This window comes from Leucoraja erinacea, chromosome 4 (assembly GCF_028641065.1).
Source record: "Leucoraja erinacea ecotype New England chromosome 4, Leri_hhj_1, whole genome shotgun sequence".
In the NCBI taxonomy this organism is placed as follows: Eukaryota; Metazoa; Chordata; class Chondrichthyes; order Rajiformes; family Rajidae; genus Leucoraja; species Leucoraja erinaceus.
Window position 1 is genome coordinate 34,406,168 of NC_073380.1, and position 21,446 is coordinate 34,427,613.

The following is a 21,446-nucleotide window of genomic DNA, read 5'->3' on the forward strand; positions in this document are numbered from 1 at the left end:
AGGTCCCCATAGACCATTTTTGTCACAGTACTTAAAGCGTGGGATTTTCTTTAATCTATCCTGTTCTTTTGCCACTTCTAATTCCCTATTTAAGTATATTTTTCATGCCCTGTCTGATTTCATTTTCCTGAACCTTACATGGGCTTTCTTTTTCTTTTTGACCAAATTTACAACCTCTGGCCATCCAGGGGTCGTTTACCTTGCCATCCCGAAGGCATAGGCTTTAAATATTTTCATTAAATATCAATGTTGCACATCAAAGCTCTGCATTGGTACATTGTAAATCAAAGAAGCAAGATGTTCAGAAAAGCATAAAGTGGATATCTAGCTTTTAGGTGTGTGGATATAATTTGGAGATCTAAGCCATTCTGTGGAAATTTCTATGGAATGACAATATTTAAAAGCAAATTTGTGCCTTACTGGCTTTTGTTTAAAAAAAAACAAATTTACTACGAAGACCCAAACACACAAGGCTGGAGTGAAGGTTTGTGAGTTGGGAGGAAAGCTGAATACAACAATTTACATATAATTCTGTTTAAGTCTAATGAAGGTCTACATTTGCTGAACCATTCCATTCAAACGTTGTTCAAAAGAATATAATGTGATTGCAGTGATGTTCAAGGTGTCAAGCCCTTTGCAACGACTCCAACTGTATTATGGGGAATTTCTAACAGATTCATCTTTTCCTACTTTTTTTGCTTTTATAATATTCATGGTAGTGGATTGGATTGAATTGAACATAATTGATCTAACTTCATTGAGATTATTTGAGTTGGTGTGCTTGAAACAAAGTGATTGGATGAAGATATTTTTGATTTTGGCAGCTTTATTTTTCTAGTGCTAATATTTTTTTGCCAAGTAGCACACTTGTGTACATGAACCCTGTTTGCTTCACCGTCAGCCAGAAATAACATTTGGATTTTGAATGATGCATTCAAATACATGGTGCTATTAAATTTCCTGTAGCATTGTCCATTGTTTTGCAATTCAGATAATGGACACAATACACAGTGTAATGTAATAATTATTGAGAGTATCCTGAAAATGAAAAAAAAAACGTATTTTGTGTAAAGTTAGTGAACAGGAAATCCTCTTGTTGAGGCTGCACAAATTCGTGATTTTTGCTCCCAGTGAAGGCTATGGAGGAGAAAATATCCTCTGGTATCTGTCACTATCTGTCACTATTTTGTTTCTTTCCCCCTATTATATACCTGACATATTTTAAAATAAATGTTCTGTTCAAAATGAATAAATGGATGAAATAAAGAGACAGAATACATTAAATTTGGTGGTAAGCATAGTGTTTGGAGTATCAAAATAATGTTAGTTTTTATATTTAAAAATTGGCGGGCCTCAAAAGCAATTTAAAGTGGAAGACGTGATTGATTTTAATGTAATCGTTTCTTTTTATGATAAAATAATAATCAAGAGAAAGAATTGGCTTTTGTAAGTTGTTCATAATGGAAGAGCATAGTTGTTCACGTTAATATTCACTACAACTTAAAGTATGATTTGCAGTGCTTGAATACCAATAATACAAAACTTATTATGAATGATTTGGAACTATCTTACTGATATTGACTTCTTGTGTCCAGGCAAAAATATTTATATGAAAAACCCTCTGGGTGGCTATGCTAAGTAGATTTATGTAGAAACGGATTGCCTGGTGTGATAAATACAACCAATTGTGTCAGCATACAACCTACCATTATCTGTAAGAAGATGAACAATGTATATCAATCCCTTCACATTCCAGTGCAATATTTTTCAAAGAGTTTTCATTTGCATGCACCCTGTGCTTGTATCACCTAATATTGACAACTCACCCCATGATCCATCCATACATTTGGTTTCCACTTTTACTGATGGAATTGCCCTTCTATTGATGGACATTTCTAATGTGCCCTCTTCTTTAAATCTTCTGTCTTTCCCTATCCCTTCATTTTCCTCCACTCTAATGTGGCTTGTAGTACAGGCGTCTCACATTTTATTTTCTGGTGTAAATTGTTTTGAAAGATCAATGACAACATCAAAGCTATAATACGTATTCTTTGCTACAAAGTTAGTATGGTCTTGAATCCAAGCCACTGTCTGAGGCTAGCCAGACTATTTGTAGTCCATTGCACCTTAAAATGGTATCAACACTTTATTTAGCTGGATTAGTTGGGATAATTGGCTAAGTATACATACAACTAATGCTACCAGAAATATTTAAATATTCCAGAAAATAAATTGGGAACCAATTCAGTCGTGCAAATGTATAAAATTCAAATGTGCATGATTTTGACACAAAACCTTGACCCTTCCTTTCCCCTCTGCAGATGCTGCTTGACCTGTTGTGTTCCTCCAGCAGATTGTTTATTGCTCCACATTACAACATCTTCAGTCTCTTATGTCAATATTAAAATATCATATAGTTGCCTGTCTGTAGTTTTCTAATGCTTTGCATTACTGAATTTGATCCTATTAAAAATTGTTTTGAAGATTGTATTGAAAGAGTGTTACTCTGTGTTGTAACTTCGCAGTAACTGCATAGTATACCACTGGTATCTTGTTTAGTTGCGTTCCCAGGACCAAATGCTTAATACATTTGGTGCTAAAAGGCGTGATCTTACCATGGTATATTGAGACACAGTGCTGTTGTGCTGGGATTCTGGTGTCAGTCTTACTCTTCATAATGCTGTTGTAATGGAACTCGTTTGAGGCCTCTGCCTCCTGGATTTCTTGCAACAATGAAATACTTAAAGTCATCCCATTGCCTTGAAGCACAGTGTGGGATGAGCTACGGAGGCACTATTCAATGTCTACCTGTGATAGGTTGGTCAATGGGCAAGGTCATTCACTGTTGAGGTGCAGGGCTCAGAAATGGCTAGCATAGTGAGGGCAAACTGCTGCCAGGGACCAGCAGCAGCAGCTGCACAATGTATTGACAGACTGCTGGATTCTACAGGGTCCCTCATGACTCTCCCTAATGAACTTGTTTCCATAGTAAAATCTCCAAGCTTCAAAAAGCTGTTCAAAGAGAGAAAACAGCAGCTTTCATCATGACCATCAGGTGTTGAGAGACCGTGAAAATTGGGTAATACAGAATTTGTATGGCTATAATTTTGTGTATTGCTATTTTAAGAAATAAGCTCTTCCTGAACTTGGTTATAAATTCTGTGTTTTTATGATATTCTTTTGGTGTTTAACATCAGGATTGAAGGAAGCGGAAGGGCCGATACCTGCTGAACATTTTGGGAAAAACGAAGAGCTGGTTGAGACAGGTATTATAGAATTCCTTTAAGTAATAGTGTTACAAAAATGAACGTGCAGAAAAAGCTATACTCTGGATATAAACCTATCTACAAAGTGCTGTATAGCTCTTTTTTTAATGGAAGTGGGAGAAATTAAAAAAATGAATGAACTAATTCCTGTTTGATGAAATTTAAAAACGGAGTAACAAATAACTTAAAAAAATTAATTTATCGGATTAGATGAGCCCATTACCAAGTTTAGAATACTGTTATAAAGCCACATTTCCCTAGAGTCAAAGGGAATTCTTGATTCTTGATTAGTACAAGTGTCAGAGGTTATGGGGAGAAGGCAGGAGGATGGGGTTAGGAGGGAGAGAAAGATCAGTCATGGTTGAATGGCGGAGTAGACTTGATGGGCCGAATGGCCTCATTCTACTCCTATTCCTTACGATCTTAAATGGTCAGGAACACAGGCAAAATAAGCTTCTTGCATGGTCTGAGTAGTCGATAAATTAAATAAAAAGAGTTGAGTATAGGAGCAAAGAGGTCCTTCTGCAGTTGTTTTGGGCCCTAGTGAGACCACACCTGGAATATTGTGCAGCTGGGCTTGTATACTCTGGAGTTTAGAAGGATGAGAGGGGATCTTATTGAAACATATAAGACTATTAAGGGTTTGATAACGCTAGGAAACATGTTCCCGATGTTGGGGGAGCCCAGAACTAGGGGCCTCTGTTTAAGAATAAGGGTAAGTCATTTAAGACTGAGATGAAGAAACACTTTTTCACACAGAGAGTTGTGAGTGTGGAATTCTCTGCCTCAGAGGGCGTTGGAGGCCTGTCCTCTGGATACTTTCAAGAGAGAGCTGGATAGGGCTCTTAAAGATAGTCAAGGGATATGGGGAGAAGGCAGAAACAGGGTACTGATTGGGGATATGATCACATTGAATTACGGTGCTGGTTTGAAGGGCCGAATGGCCTACTCCTGCACCTATTGTCTATTGACAATTTGAAGCTTTAAAAGGATCCTTTTTCCCAAAACATTTTTGCCTGCAATTTTTTTTGTATGAATTGCCTGTAAATCTTAATGAGGTATTGCCAATAGCTGCTGAAAACCTGAGTTGAAATATTATATTTCTGAAAAGACCTTCAAGAGGGAGATAATGATACATAATATATTTTCTTACATTTTGCTATTTCCATTCAGCAGTTCTAGGATCAGGCCAATATAAATTGAAGACATTTCTCTGGTAGTGAAGAAATGAACAATTCAAAAAATGTATTCACCTCCTTAAATTGATTATCATAACTAACAATCAAAATGTGTTCATAATAATCCAGCCTGGGATCAGCTTTTTAGGGCAGTTATGAGAATTCACCAACATGGTATTCACCGACTAGTTCTGTCAGCAATGTAGAGCCATATTTAGTCTCAGCACTAACTGTTATATTAAGAAAGTTAATATATCAAGGAACAATTAAGCTGATATAGTGCATTTAAATATTACTTTAGAAACTGAACAAGAAACACCTGGACCAATTGACGCCACTGTGGCACAGGAGTATTTCGCAACAAATATAGGTAGGTATATTATTCCATAATTCATTTAACATCTAAATAAATATAAATTTCAACATTTAATCTCCGTTGGATACCACGATCATTGATTTGCTGCAGCTTGCTGAAGTAGAATTTGCTTGAACAAATAATTAAATGTTTCTGTAAATACAAATGATTGTAGTTCTCTTGGTTCCTCATGTGGGACTGCCTATTATTAGACCGGTATTTTTGTTAATATGGTCACATTGAGTTTATCTGTTAATGTTCCCTTTGTTATTTATCATGAAATCATAGAATGATTACAGTACAGGAGGAGGCCATTGGTCCATTGTGTTTGTGATGTCCCTCTTCTGAAATAACTATCCAGTTCCCCGTCCTGGTCTAAATTCTGCATCAGTGAAACTTATTTCCTTGCTGTGTGAAGATCTCAATGCAATCTGCACCACATATGCAGATATAGGTCCACTACCAATTTTTCTGACATCCTTGGTTCCAGAGCCTTTCTGGATTATCAGTTTTTCCGGACCGACAAAGGTCCTCCAAGACGAGTTCAACCGCACCGGAACAGTCTGGTAAGGCAACCGGGGAGCCGAGATATCAGCCCGTAAATTCCGCCTCTGAAGTCGGCTGTGGGAACGGATCTGCCGGTCCAGCTGGGCCGGAGTTCCAGAGCCTAGACTGCAGAGAGTAAATTGGACCCGCTGATCGATGTGGAAGTACCGATGAGGTCGAGATTGGCCGCCTCACCCGGCCTATCTACATCTTTCATGATTTTATGTCATTGTATTAAATGTCCCCTCGTCTTTCACTAAAGAACAGTCCAGACACATCTAGCCTTTCAACGGTAATCTTTTATCTCGGGTACCAGTTTTATAAGGTAAAAGTAGAAAATCGGTGCAGTCTTACATAAATCACTACCTTATTACCAAATGCTATAACTTGAGTAAATATTATATCTAACTTTTATCCACCTGAAGGAAGATGATTCGTGTAGAATTCACACTTGTTGTGTTTGTTGGTGATACCGTCATGATACCTGTAGTTTAGTTTAGTTTAAAGATACAGAAGGGAAACAGGCTCTTCGGCCTACTGGATCCACACCAACCAGCGATCACCGCATATTAATACTGTCCTACACACACTGGGGACAATTTTTACATTTACCAAGCCAATTTACCAGCATACTTGTAGGTCTTTGGAGTGTGGGAAGAAACCGAAGATCTCTGAGAAAACCCATGCAGATCACAGGGAGAACATACAAATTCCATACAGACAGCACCCGTACTCAGGATCGAACCCGGGTCTCTGACGCTGCAAGCGCTGCAAGGCAGCAACTCCACCGCCGTGCCGCCCTATCTAATTAGAGATTACTTTCCCAATTTTAGCTTCGTGAAGATGATACGAAACAGAAGTATGATAACATTAAAATCAAACAAATCTTACCAGTTTTATAACAGAGAATAATTTGTTGTTATATTGTATTGTTTTATTGTAGTCAAAATTAACCCAAGGCACTTTGTCCAGTGTCAGGAAATATAACTTTGCAGCTTTTATACAAGATATTAGTCCAAATGATAAAAAAGTTTTGTTAAAGATATGCATTTTATGGAGCAATTTTAAAAAGGAAAAGGGGAGGAAAATTAGGAGAGAGAATTCCAGTGCTTAAGGCCTTTGCAGCTTAAAACATGGCTGTCAAGCGAAATGTATAGATGCACAAGAGACAACGTAGGAGGGTACAAAAACGAGTTGTTAAAGCTCTCCGTAGCTGTTAAGGTTGCAGAGGTATACGGGTAGGATGACCATGAAAGGAGTTGAACATTTTAAAATTGCAGTAGTGGAGAACTGATTGTCAGTATAGGCTTACATGCTTGTTTGATGTTGGTTAATGAAATTCATTAAGAGTTGTGATCTGGGTAGCGGCGTTCTAGTTTCCACTTCTAATAAATGAACACAATTTATCGGGGCAGTATTCGAAACATAATTAAAACCTTGGCCTTCCTTGCTAATAGTATTATGAAAATGTAACCAAAGATTAAATTATTATCTGTAAAACCCTTAGAATGCTATACAATTTATTGTGTTTGCATCTGACATAGTGACATTGAGCTAATTCTGATTATCGTCTTGGGATTCAAACATTGTTTATGCTGTTAACATTTGCACAAGTTTCAGATCATTCATTTTTTCTTCTATAGAAGAGCCAGCAGAGGAGGAGGAGCCAGAGCCAACTGAGGAGGAGGAGGAGGAGGAGGAGGAGCCAGAACCAGTTGAAGAGGAGGAGCCAGAGCAAGTTGAGGAGGAAGAGGAGGAGGAGCCAGAACCAGCGGAGGAGGAGCTGGAGCCAGAGGAAGAGGAGGAGCCAGAGGAAGAGGAGGAGCAAACAAATCAATTTGATGCTGCGGCTGAAGATTCAGAAGCTCCTGAAGCAGGTGAGCTTTCATAAGCCATCTATTATTTACCCATGAGCAAACAAGCTTCCATCAAATGTGCTCCTGGTGTATACAGTATATACAGATATACATAAACCTTGTAAAACAGCAGGATGCCAAATTAATGCATTGCTTTTGCATTAGCTCCCAGCTGAGAGGACTGGTTCATGATGGCAGAGGACAAAATTGGGAAGGATTCTGTTTTGTTGCTAATCAGTGATCTACACTGGATGGTGTGCACTTTTGTTATCTGTTTTTGTGCCCTAATGATGACATCAAGCTTACTGAAACTTATTGAGCTTCATGCATGATTAGCGTTTTGTTTTACATCAGGATATATTAGAAGCACCTCGTAAGTACAGTCAAACGTTTGTAACACAGTCAAATGTGACAACTGAGCTACATCAAGATCCTGCAAGCAGTAGTTGGGGAGAGAACTCATTAATGTACACAACAACACAAGGAAATAGAAGCAGGAGTTGGCCACCTAGGTGGGTCAAGCTTGCCCCTCCATCCAATGGTATCATGTCTGAAATGGAGAAGCAAGGAGCTGCAGAAGCTGGTTTACAGAAAATAAATCAAGGTAATTCAGTGGGTCAAGCAATAATGTTGGTTCTGTTAATAAGGTTTTTTTGTCGTCACAAAATAAATTATAAAAGTGAATCTAAAAGTAAATATATAGACAAATTATAAACTGTTTTGTAAGGTGTTCATAAACTGCCACATTCATTGAATGATTTTAAAGATCCTAATAATAATTTTGCTTGAAATCTGCAGCTGAAGTTGAATATGAGGCTGAACCTGACCACGAAAAAGCAGATGCTCGAGGTTTGTACTTTAATTACATTAATTTGTGTCACTCAATGGGGATATTTTCATGAGTTGTAATACAATAGGGGTACTCTTTCAGATTAATTTAAAATGATAGAAAAGGAGATGATGTACAGATATGCAGAATTTCTAGGTCGAGTTGCTGTTCATGAGTTTCAGGTGGCTATTGTGGCTTGAATTGTAAATGGGAATAATGGGAAAGCTGTTGATACACGGAAAACTTGAAGTTGCTTTCAATGATCCTCTGATTCATTGCAGCCTATTACAGTCATCTTTGATATTAATAAAAATCAGTAAACTTATGAGAATGCAAAGAACTTATGAGTTATTCTCACTAAAAATAAAAATGTGCAGTTGAATGTGTCTTAAATCCATTTTAAATAATGTAGTTTTTCAGCCATAGGAATATCTCTGTAGTCAGGAATATCTTCTGGGTAACCACTGGTAGCTCTGTTCACTCTCTGATACTGGAAGTGAGTAAGGGAAACTAAATTCTATGCTCTCTTTGGAAACATGGTCCATCTTCAACTCTTTAACAATTAGCCAGGAAAAATGTAGTCACAAATAGAAAATGAAAAGATGCTCCGGCTGTAATTGAAACTGTAGCAAGCTGACTCAATTTATGATTTCCTGTCTTAAATGATTTTTCACCAGTAATTTAGCATTCATCGGAATAGTCTCACCTGAAGCCATCGAGTGAATCCACAAAACTAAACTGCTGCCCAAATAAGAAAGAACGGTGTTCCAAGCCATAATTACTGTTTAACAATCTACTCTAAAAACAATAGCAACTCAAAATTTCCTCAGATTAATATTTGAAAGTTTTGTGGGTTTTCAAACTTTATAAATATTTTACTTTTATGATGCTTAAGATTCAATTCAATTTAATCTCTTGGGCGAATGTGAGTAACTACTCAGCCTACTTGTTATCTTAGTTGCTGCACTTGATTGCAACTAACATCAAGAATAGTGAGATAATGCTATGGCAGTAATTTGCAGGTTCCCTAGATGTCAATGATGTGCACTGTTATTTCATCACTGGCCACAAAATCTACTCTTGTATCTTGCAGCATAAATAGATTTTTTTTTTCTTTTTAGATGAGTCTGCATATGTGGAAGACGAAACATATTCTGAAAGAGAAGAGACATTAGGTAAGGCTTGCTCTTGTTATGATGTCCAACTCTCTGTTAGTACTTGCGTATTGAGCTAAACAACATAATCATTTGCTGGCTGTTTTAAGTAGAGATAATATTATACATTGAAAGTATAAGGTGGAACACTTTTGTGATTAATTTGTCCAACCTAATACTCAGTTGGGGTGACAGCATGCCAAGCTTGTTCTACAACTCAAGTCCTCTATTAACTAATTTATCCCGGTTGTATTTTGTGAGGCATGAAGTCTATAAAGAGCTTTACTAGATGATATCGACTTATTGGTTAATATTTGGTATTTTTTTGCATCATGCACATTATATTTACTATTTAGAAGTTTTTACATGAGATTACATAGATCAGTAGTATTTATTAGAAAGACATATGCATGTATGATGGTAATCATTATTGGATGCCTTAGCATTTATCTTGCAGAGATCTGTGTGGAGGATTATCAGAGCAGTAGTTAAAATGCTCACCATTTTAAGTTCTAGAGTACAACTAATGTTTCCCACTGAATATTTCACCATGAATAAAACTAAGAACACCTAGTTACTTTAATATTAACTTTAGTTTTAAAGTGACCTCTCATTGGAAAGATCAGTTTCATGAGAAATATGAGACACATTGTCAACCTCATCCATAGATACTGGGTCAATAATTGCTTGGATGCTGGCCATGTCAGGGCTCTCGCTTAACTTTTTTCCCCTGTTGCCAGCCGGGCAACCTAGGCAGCTTTTTAGGTTTCCAAATGACAGTTTAGGTGGTCATTTATGACGGCTTGCATGACACGTGCAATAATGTGCTCGGATGAAGTGTGTAGTTACCAGTCAGAATTATGGTCAATGAAGCATTCACATATTATTTCTGCTTCAAATAAAGTCACAAACTAAACATATTCACCAATCAAGACGTGATATATACCACAATGACATGCAGTAAAATTACAATACAGAATCTCATCTCCTTTTACACGTTGCAATGAATGCAATTTCTATTATTTCTTTCCACTTCCAAACAAAATTCTGGTTGGATTATTCAGCGTATGATCAACCTCAGTGAGACCAAGTGCAGGCTTGGCGATCGCTTTGCACAGCACCTACACTCAGTTCGCAATAACCAACCTGATCTCCCTGGGCCTCCTCCATGGCCAGAGTGAGGCCCACCGTAAATTGGAGGAGCAGCACCTCATATTTCGCTTGGGCAGTTTACACCCCAGCGGTATGAAAATTAACCTCCAATTTCAGGTAATCCCTGCTTTCTCCTCCACTTCCCAGCTCTCCCTCAGCCCACTGTCTCCACCTCTTCATTTCTTCTTCCCAACCCCTGCACCCTCACATCAGTTTGAAGAAGGGTCTCGACCCAAAACGTCTCCTATTTCCTTCGCTCCATAGATGCTGCCTCACCCGCTGAGTTACTCCAGCATTTTTGTCTCCCCATTCACACAAGTTCGTTTATCCCACTTTCCTCACCCACTCCCAACACATTAGGGGCAATTTTACAGAGACAAGTTAACCTACAAAGCCAATGCATCTTTGGGATGTGGGAGGAAACCTATATGCTTGCAGGGAGAATGTGCAATTCAACACAGTTAGTGCCCGAGGACAGGATCGTGTGAGGCAGCAAATCCACCATATTTTTTTTTCCAACACACAAAAAATTATACGTTGATAACTTTGGTTACTAAAAAAAAACTATCCATTTTCAGTCTTAAGTCTCTAAGTGATGCTCTGTCCCCTTTTACAGCTACTGTATGTTTTAATTCAGTTCAAGACTATGGGGCAGTACATTGGCCATAAAGTTGCTGCCTAAAATTGCCAGAGACCCGGAATTGATCCTGGATATGGGTGCTGTCTGTATGGAGTTTGCTCCTTTTCCCTTTGATCGCATGGGTTTTCTCCGGGTGCTCTTGTTTCCTTCCACATTCAAAAGGTGTGCAGGAACCTTTTTCAGACCCAACCCAAAATAGAATATTTTCCTTTTGTCCAGAGATTCTGTCTGACCTGTTGAGTTACTCCAGCTCTTTGTGTCTATCTTCAGTTTAAACCAGCATCTGCAGTTCTTTCCTACACACACGATACTATACGATAGAACTTTATTAATCCAAGGAGGGAAATTGTGTGTGTTTGTGTATATAGTTATATATTCATATATAAATATACACTTTTGTTTTCTCGTTTATAACATTGTTTACAGAGTACTATGTTTGCATATTCTGTTGTGCTGCTGCAAGTAAGGATTTCAATGAGACATGAGAGAATAAAACAATCTTGACTCTTGACTTAGTTGCTAATGTGTGGGATAGAATTAGTGTACGGGTGATCGGCGTGGACTCGGTGGGCCGAAGGGCCTGTTTCCACGTTGTATCTTTAAATTAAACTAAAACACTAAAACCAGAGGAAATCTAAAGAAGGGTCTCTACTCGAAACGTCACCCAATTTCTTCTATCCAGAGATGTTGACTGCTCCACAGAGTTCCGCCGCACAATTAAAGCATGGAATAGTCTTCACCCTATTATAGGTACCCAACCAGAAGCAATTAAATTTAAGGTAGCTCTTTTTTCCCCCAAGAACCCTTTTTGGTTTAAGTCCAAGTCAAGAGTCAAGAGAGTTTTATTGTCATGTGTCCCAGATAGGACAATGAAGTTCTTGCTTGCTGCAGCACAACAGAATTTGTAAACATAATACAGAACAGGAGATAAAAGTTCACTGTGTCTATATACCTTAGACCATATATTTATTTACACAATAAATAAACAGATAAAATGCAATAGGCTGTTATTTTTCAGAGTTTGGTGGTGGTGTTTAAATTCTATTTAAATTCCATTTCGAATATTTTTGGAGGACCAGGAAACCAAGAAGCAAGAGTTACTCCAGGGAATTACTCCAGTTCGAACTAGTGATTCTGCGTTGGTTTTCAGCGGTCGCGGCGAGTGGACAGCAATGGCAGCCAGATCTCCCACCATGCAAAGGGAGGGAGAAAGTGGCCGACTCCGACCAGTTGCAGTGGCAGTGCGAATGTGCAGGGCGGCACATGCGCACAACCACGGTACATGATGTGCTGGCCAAAGATCCTCGCTATAGGATCTTTGGTGCTGGCCGTGGTTGTGCGCATGTGTAAGGTGGCCGGCCGTGCCGGCGGACGAGGAGCGGGCGGAGACACGGACAGTGGACGGAGACGGAGAGAGAGACAAAGATAGAGAGGGGGCCCGCTCAGGTGTCCCGGGTGCTTGCCAAGTCGGGCAAAATGGCATGGCTTTTAGGTTGCCCGGTGGCACTGTGGGTTGCCATTGGCAACCGCTAATTTTGAGCCCTGCATGTTTAACACTATCTCACAATTGCTTTTCTAAATGTTGTCCGATTTCGCTGTTGAGTGCTACTTGGTGGAGGATGAGCAGAAACTTTGACCACTTACCTGGGAAAACCTGGTTTCTCTCACTGAGAATAAACTGGGTCACCACTCTATTAGGCATACCACATTTATTTGGCATCCAATTTGGTCTTAACATTATGATGATGCAATCCCAATATAGGTGCACAACCTTTTATCCGAAGATCCAAATAACGAAAACCTCCGAATAGCGACATTTTTTCAGTCCTTGAAAACGTTCACCAAGGGCGGCCCGCAGAGGTGACAGCGGAACCTCCGGTCGGTCCTCGAAGAAAGGGGAACTAAAGCCCCATTCATAAAAGAGAAGGTGAGGGTATATTGCGCGGGAGGGTTAATAATTGACAATCTGCTGCTGCCTGCCCGCTGAGGTTAAAAAGTTCCCACGGTAGACTCACGATACAAAGTGTATCGTGAGTCTTGCGTGGGAACTTTTTTTAACTCAGCGTGCAGGCAGCAGCAAATTGTCGCTCCCTTCAGTTTCACCCCACCTACACCCCTCTGCTTCCCGGCCATGTGTGTGACCCCTTCCCTCCCCTCTCCAGCTCCCCGCCCATTGCACCGGCGCGGGGGCTTTGCACTGTCTTCACGTCGGAGCTAGTGCCAGTCACCGGAGACGTCAAGACCAACGGGACACCGGCCCCCAGGCCCACTGCAAGCACGGAGATCCCAGAGACCCACAGCCAGCAGCAGCCCAGCCACGTTCCAATTCCAGAGGAACACGCTCTCCGCTGTCCCCGTAGGGACAGAAGCTGATGGCTCGGGCTGTGACGTCTCCGGCCGCCCCCCTGTACAGGAGCTGAGACTGGGAACTGTGGGGTTGTTTGCAGTTGCAGAGGGAGGGGGCAAGGGCGGTACAGTTCCCAGTCTCAGCTCCAGTCCAGAGGGGTGACCGGAGACGTCAGGACCAACGGGACACCGACTGCAAGCACGGAGATCCCATAGACTCACAGCCAGCAGCAGCTCTAGCCCAGCCCCGCTCCAACTCCAGAGGAACACGGGTTGCGGATGAGGGGGCGCAGCTCGGGCTGTGGGCGAACTGCCACTTGTCGCTGTAGCGGCGCATCGGGGAGCGGGTTCCTGTTGGTCCTGACGTCTCCGGCCGTCCCCCTGGACAGGAGCTGAGAGACGTCAGGACCACCAGAAGCCGCTCCCCGATGGGCCGCTACAGCGACAAGTGGCAGTTCGCCCACAGCCCGAGCTGCGCCCCCTCATCGGGACACCGACCCCCAGGCCCACTGCAAGCACGGAGATCCCAGAGACTCACAGCCAGCAACAACTCTAGCCCAGCCCCGCTCCAACTCCAGAGGAATCCGGGTTGCGGATGAGGGGGCGCAGCTCGGGCTGTGGGCGAACTGCCACTTGTCGCCGTAGCGGCCCATCGGGGAGCGGATTCCTCTGGAGTTGGAGGGACAGGGAGACACAGCGGCTTTTGAGAATGGTGGGCAATCACTTCCAAAGTTCTGCCCACACACTCAGTACACCTCTCCTACACTTGTCTCCCGCACTAAGATCATCTCGCAGAGAATGATCCCAGCCTAACCCTCCCTATTCTCTCCTATTCTGCAAGAAAAACCTACATTGAAGACTCAAACTCGCGATCGAGTAACTGCCGGGATCGAGGCGCAAACTCGCGACCTTACGGATACGAGCCGAGCACTCTACCACTGAGCCAGCCGTTAAAATCTACGCTAAAAATCTTCCATTCCAAAAACCGAAAAATTCTGAATTACGAAAAGTGTCTGGTCCCAAGGCTTTCGGATAAAAGGTTGTGCACCTGTACCTGATTACACCTTTTGTTCCTTTTATGAACTCCTGATGCAGTCATATCAATGTCCACCAGTCTTCCCTTCCTTGAACTTGGTAAAGTGCAGTTCACGTGTACTTCTCTTACTTTCAAAAACAAGGATGTGGATGCCAAGTCAAATTAAACATTTAAAATGGAGATTGACATTTCATTAAACAAAGATATAAAGAAAGGTGGGCAAAAGCTTCTGTTATCTTTAGTATTGGTGACTGTGTTGCTTAGTTTTTCATCTTCAATTTTTTTTCATTTAAGAAATTCTTGAAATCTCGCATCTTCCCAGATTTTGATTGAATGTCCCTTTGCCTTTATTTATTTATTTATCTATTCATTTAGTTGTTTGTCTGATTATTTATTTATTTAAATCCCATTTATCTTTATTGATGTTTGTTCATTCATCCCCTCGAGTTCCTCTTTCTGAAACCCCCTGGGCCATCTTAATGTGTTATAATGAAGACCTAGCCATTTGTCACCTTTATTGTTATTATGTCTCATTCATGATGTGCATATGTTACTTTCAGAGGACTCGGGACCTGAAGTTGAAGATGTATCTGAAGAACGATTTGAAGGTATTTTTTGTGCACTATCTCTGCAACATATGTTAATATTTTAAGGAAAAGTAATTCATTTTACAGAAACATTTTTTTTCCCCTTCAGAGTCAGAAGTGAGAGAGGAAGAACTTGAGGATTACACTGTTTCAGGTTTGCACTATCTATCTATATACTATTAAAAGTCCGGTCTTGTTTCTATCTTTATATGTGTGTGTATATATGTGATTGAGATCGTATCTACGCCAAAACGGTACATGGCGGCGCTAAATTTTATGCAGAACCATACTCGGTTTTTTCCCATCGTCGATCTTGTCAAGTTTCCTTCAGATTTGATGTTATATTTCACGTTATTGATATTTAAAGGTTTAAAAAAGCCAAATTTAAAAAGTGTTTTACTGTTAAATCCTTGCTATCCCAGCTTGCAATCAACTTCCATACAAAGTTGCAATCCAGGAACACTCTATGCTTCCACAAAGTTTTCACCTGAATGGAATCTCATAGTTCTCCACCTGACATTTGCAACAATGTTGCTATCATAGAACACCTAGTCGTGGTCCTGGCAGCACACAAGGGGGGGGGGGGGGGGGGGGGGGCAGGGGAATTGGAAGTGCTGGGGGAGGCAGGGGAAGTGCAATTGCATTTTTCTTTTAAATCCAGTGCTGGGGGAGGCAGGGGAGTGTGGAATCTTACATTGGAAACGGGTTGCGTTGGGGGACCAGGCCTCTTGTGGGGGCTATGGATCAGTGGGGAATATTGCGTTGGGGAACCAGTCCTCCCGTGTGACAGGGACCCATTGGTCCCACGGTCTAGTTATCAATAAATATGTAATTCTTGTGATCTGCAGTACTGAGTCTGGTAACAAAATGTTCTTTATGTTGTAGATGAAGCAGTGCTTGAGCCTGAAGAAATAGTCTCTGAACAAGATAATCCAGGTATATACTTATTTTGAACAGCTACGTCAAGTTCCTTTGCAGTGATTAGAGGAATTATATCAGAATTAGCTGGATTTCTTGCCTACTTAAGGTTTTTTTTTCAAAAAAGGGTTACAACATCTTAAGCACTAATTGGAAAAGAACTAACTAACCGTACAAGCTTACCTTTTAGCAATTGAGCTGTAGCCCTGCAGGTCCACCTATGTGTGCATGTTGCAGGTATGCATCCAAGTATTTTTGTAAATATAATGTGATGAGAATTTTGTCCTGTACTCTTTATAGGTGTTATAGACTCCTCAAACTCTTCTAAGAAACTACTTTAACTCTGTGTCTCCCTGTTTAAAATGCTCTCAATTTTGAATTCCTCTGTCAAAGAAAATATATCTGTCAAGCCTCGTCCTAATTTTCCCAACTCAGTTAGGCCTCCAACATTCATATTTTCCCCCACAGATGACCACCCTAATATTTCTCAATTGCTATAACAGTTGAGTCTCGAAAAAATCTTCCTAAATCCTCTCCCGTGTAGTTGCATCTTTCCTGCAGTGTCGTGACTGGTTTGCACAAACTGTCGAGCATGCTATCCAGTTCGGTCATAATTCTTGTTCTTTTATTCTTTGCTTTTCTAAATAAAGGAAAGCAATTCATGTATTTTTAACTGTCTTTTCGATCTCTCATGCTGCCTTTAAGGATTTTTGAGCAGATACTTTGTTTCCATTCTCTCCCCACATCAGACAATATCCTAATATTTATTTCTATTACAATGCTGTATTGTACCTCTGCAATTACATTACCTTGCTCTTCTCTGGATTAAATTCCATTTGACATGATTCTGCTTAACTGACTTAGCCACCCAGACTTCCTGCACCCTAACATTTTATACTGTTAACCATCTCATCCAGTCGTTAAGGTTAAATCATATAAGTTCCGAAGGTAAAGGACTGAATACAAGGCTCAGTTAGTTTAACTCGTGACAAAAACACTATTACCTGATCCTTCCTGCAACTAAGCCAGTTTTTGATCAAATTTGCTGTTTTCTCTTGGACCCTAAACACTTTCACTTTTTTGGCCAGCTTGCCATTTGGAGTTTCACCAAATACATTAAAATCCTTGTAAATAACTGCAATCACATTGCCCTCATTGATCCTCCTTGCTACCTTCTCAAAACATATTGTTGTTAATCTGCCATGGTCTTGACAAATCTATCTGATTTGTTCCTGATTCATAGAAACGTAGAAAATAGGTGCGGGCGGGCGTGGGGTTTAAGTGAGTGAGCAGGGGGGGGGGGCGTGGGAGTCCAGCTGTGGGAGGCGCGAGCGTACTTAGCTTGGCGCGGGGCTTTAATCCACAGCGGCGTGGGTCTGCGCCTGGAGGCAGGTGGACCTGGATTGGTTAGCATGTGGGCATTGTGACGTCAGCAGCTGCTGAGCGCCGTTTAGATTTTAAAAATTGAGTTTTGGGATCAATTTTATTCAAAATCTGGAGAAATAATTGACCAAAGAGTGGATTTCTGAAGTCATAAGTTAAATCCCTACCGAAATGGTAATAAATCTCCGCGTTTTTGCGTCTGGTTTTCTTTCCAGTTGCATTGCTACTAATATGCTACTGAAGCAAGAATATAATGTTATGTCTATTCGGAGAATAGAAACATAGAAAATAGGTGCAGGAGTAGGCCATTCGGCCCTTCGAGCCTGCACTGCCATTAAATATGATCATGACTGATCATCCAACTCAGTATCCTGTACCTGCTTTCTCTCCATACCCCTTGATCCCTTTAGCCACAAGGACCACATCTAACTCCCTCTTAAATATAGCCAATGAACTGACCTCAACTACAATGCGACTTTGACTTTCATTACTTTTTTTTATTTCCCAAGATGTTTATGAATCTGAAGTGGAAGATTTCTCAGATCATCTGGACAGTGAAGGTAAAATATCATGGGTTTATTTGTTTTTTCTGTTCAGTGGTGATTGGTTTTATTTACTTAAAATGAGAAGACATGAAGCATGTTGATTTTAACTTTACTATTTATGTTTTTAAGATGAGATCAGCTTTACCAAATGAAGTGAATTTTGTTAGCAGATTATATATTAAAAAAATTAGGACAGGCCCATTTCACTCGTTCCTTTTTAATTATTGCCACAGATTTTAAGAATTTGTTCTTAACCATTTTTTTAACATTTCTCTCAAGTTTTTAATCTATTTTACTTATTCTGTACCCAGATGAATATATTTTGATTGTTTTCCCACTGTGTTGTTTGTTACTGATTCTACGACAATAAACTAAGTGATGGACAAACTCAGTGGATCACGTGGCATCTGTGGAGGGAAATAGAAATCATTTTGAGATGAGACCGTTCTTCAAATTGATGGAGTAGAGGGGAGAAAGCTGATAAGGGTGAAGCAAGGCTTGGAAAGTGGGTACACGAGGAGGGGTGATTGGCAAATTATGCCTTCCCGTTGGCCACTGCCAAGCTGCACGGCAGAGTGATCCTGGCAAGGCACGGCCATACCTGACAGCAGCGTGGCTCACCCGCCGCAGAACCAGGAACCTGCCCGGAAAAATCTGGTGAGCAGCGGCCTGCAGGGGGGAAGTCGCCAAGCCCGACGCCTGCCCGAAGAGGAGGGACCTGTCAAAGACAGTCGCAAGGAGCAAGGCCGGTAGGGAAGTGAACTGGGATCATGCCTTCCGCGCTCTTAAGGTTGGCTGCGGGATGTGCCCCGGGACACAAAGGTGGCCGGGCATGAAGAGGTACACCGGTTCGTTGAACGATCCAGACAAAGGCAATGGCTGGAGGGCCTGCAGAAGCCTGGGGCTCATCTGGATTTGTCGCAGCTCTATAACACCAAGCGTTATAAAATCTGGTGACTCAACAATGACTTTCACTATGCTTTGCACATGTGCCATTAAAACGCCATTGAAATGGGTGGAAATAGTGACAAAGGTAAGAGGTAAAATGGAGACAAAAAGAACCCAAAGCATTGTCTGTCCATTTCTCTCCACAGATGCAGTCTGGCCTATTCATTTCCTCCAGAACTTGGTTTTGATCTCAAGATTCCCGTATTTGCAGTCTGTTTCGTCTCCATCAATGATTCTTCAGTCTGATTAGTTACTGAATAAGCTGATCAGGCAAATATAAATTAGTTGCTTTGATGATTTTTTTTCCCCCCATCGAAAACAAAATTTAGTTTGTAATTTGAACAAAGGTGCTTAAAAATTCTCCAGCATTGTATAGTTCAGAATTATCAACCACTTTTATCCGTCCTTGCAGGTGACATGGAGGAAGATTTTCCAATGAGTGATCAATATGTTGAAGGTATATTTTAGCTTTCTGCTCATTTATATATTTTTCTTCTGTCCTTTTGGCTAATAAATATTCTGCTAAACTGTGGAGAAGAACTTGATGAGAATTTGTGAGTTGGCTAGCAAATGTTGGAGTGATTGAATAAAATGGAATAAGATCCTGTGAGATAATAAGAGAAATTTCATAATGAACTGAAATAGTGTTATACCATGTAGTTCACATTATAGATCACGTTAATAGTTCATACTGTTATAATGCAGTAGATCTCCTACTACAATCTTTGCATTTTCCATAATGTGAATATGTGTAAACAAAAACTTTATTTATTTACTTTTTCTCCCACAAATTTTGTAATTGGGAAAATTGTGAATTATAATTATGAATGATAGAAAACTTTTTTTTTTTTTTCTCTTTCTCTATTGGTTTATATTTCTGCTTCCTTTCCATCTTGCAGTTTTTTCTTTTCTCTCTTCACGATGCACACTAATCTTATTGTACGCTTTCTATTAGTCATTTTCCATAAGGATTTTCCATATCTCATTCTCCTTTCATTCTTGCTTTTATAGCTTTTCTCTAGTTTTATTTTTATACATGTTATACATATTTCTTTATTGATTTACTCAACAGCGTGGAAATTGGTACTTGCTATTTTAAGGACCATAACAAGTGACCCACGAATGGCACACCCCATCACACGACCCATGCTGGTTAATATCGATCCTTGATGATGCCTTTAAATGCCAATTAATGCCTTTCACAGTTGCACAAATAGCTTGTTTATTTTGATTTTTTGTATTTGTGAAGCTGGCAACAGAACTGGAATAATTCCATATATCGAGTTTTGTCAGGATGAAGGAAAGAGAGAAAATAAAAGGGAAATATTCATTTATATTTGACTTGCTTGTTGCAGATAAAGAGCTGGAGCTTGAAGATAGAATGGATGAATTTTATGGTTAGTATATTATCTCCAAATGCTTCATAGTTGTAAATATAACTTCTAAGCAGTATGTAAATGGAAAGCTCTAAACTGCAGATGGCATGCTCTAAGTATATTCATTCGTGGGGGGGGGGGGGAATGAGCTGTTGGCCATCTTGTGGTTAGGTGAAAGATTGCAGGTTTAAGATTAAATCTTGATAACTGCATAAAACTGGTTGATGCCAATAAAAAACATGGATTTTAACTAGTTTTACATTCTCTTCTACTAGCTGAAGAGCCAGAGCAAGTTCCAGAGATTGACAACATACAAGGTTTGCTTATTTCAATACATAATCATCCTGTATAGTCAATTCATGATTAAACTTTGAGAAATCTAGCAGTTAAAAACATTAAAATTTGGAAGAGGCCTGAGCCAGATGGCCCTTTTTGAGATTGTTCCAGCAAATATAAAGATCACAGCTGATCTGCCACAGTGCCCATTTTTGAGCAATATACCCATATCTGTTTGTAGTCTGTTTGGATTGTTTGGAGTCTAGACTGGGCAATGTTCAGGGACTCGGCAACTGACCTGAATGAATACGCCACAATCGCTACAGACTTCATGAAGAAATGTGTGGAGGACTGCATCCTAACAAAAACCTTCCGAGTGTTTCCTAACCAGAAGCTTTGGATGAACCATGATATCTGCATTCTTCTGAAGACCAGATCCCGGGCATTCAGGTCTGGAAATACAGAGGTCTACAAGAAGTCCAGATACGACCTTGGTAAGGCCATCAAAAAGGCCAAAAGGGACCTGCTCCAAGCCGGAGGATGAGACGGATGTTCAGCAACTGTGGCGGGGCTTGAATGCAATCACCTCCTACAAGACGAAATCAGGAGGCAGCTCAAATGTCAGCGAAGCACCACTCCCTGACGAGCTCAATGCGTTTTACGCATGCTTTGATAGGGAGAACACTGATGTTCCCTTCCGAGCCCCCATTCGCCGTGATGGTATTTCGGTCACAGACACAGAGGCCGACGACAGAAGATCCTTCAGAGGGGTGAACCCTCGGAAAGCGCCTGGACCTGATGGTGTACCCGGGTATGTTTTAAAAACCTGTGCAGACCAACTGGCTGGGGTTTTTACGGACATTTTCATAGAAACATAGAAAATAGGTGCAGGAGGAGGCCATTCGGCCCTTCGAGCCAGCACCGCCATTCATTGTGATCATGGCTGACCTCCCCCTCATCCTTCTAAACTCCAGTGAATACAAGCCTAGTCTTTTCAATCTTTCCTGATATGACAGTCCCACCATCCCAGGGATCAATCTCGTGAACCTACGCTG

The 21,446-nt window shown here is 40.6% G+C and overlaps 1 protein-coding gene across 4 annotated transcripts in view; it reads left to right on the forward strand.

The window, feature by feature from the left end:
• Positions 1-21,446, forward strand: part of unm_hu7910 (un-named hu7910) — a 207,288-nt gene that overhangs the window by 98,053 nt on the left and 87,789 nt on the right. For 3 of the 4 annotated variants that reach the window (XM_055633993.1, XM_055633996.1, XM_055633994.1), the window contains 12 exons: positions 3,198-3,266; positions 4,746-4,814; positions 6,989-7,222; positions 8,000-8,050; positions 9,152-9,205; positions 14,919-14,966; positions 15,055-15,099; positions 15,831-15,881; positions 17,756-17,806; positions 19,152-19,196; positions 20,095-20,136; positions 20,391-20,432. In XM_055633993.1, the coding sequence (XP_055489968.1) occupies positions 3,198-3,266; positions 4,746-4,814; positions 6,989-7,222; positions 8,000-8,050; positions 9,152-9,205; positions 14,919-14,966; positions 15,055-15,099; positions 15,831-15,881; positions 17,756-17,806; positions 19,152-19,196; positions 20,095-20,136; positions 20,391-20,432 (801 nt within the window). The remainder of the gene's footprint in view (positions 1-3,197; positions 3,267-4,745; positions 4,815-6,988; positions 7,223-7,999; positions 8,051-9,151; positions 9,206-14,918; positions 14,967-15,054; positions 15,100-15,830; positions 15,882-17,755; positions 17,807-19,151; positions 19,197-20,094; positions 20,137-20,390; positions 20,433-21,446) is intronic. The other variant, XM_055633995.1, reaches the window with a different exon arrangement.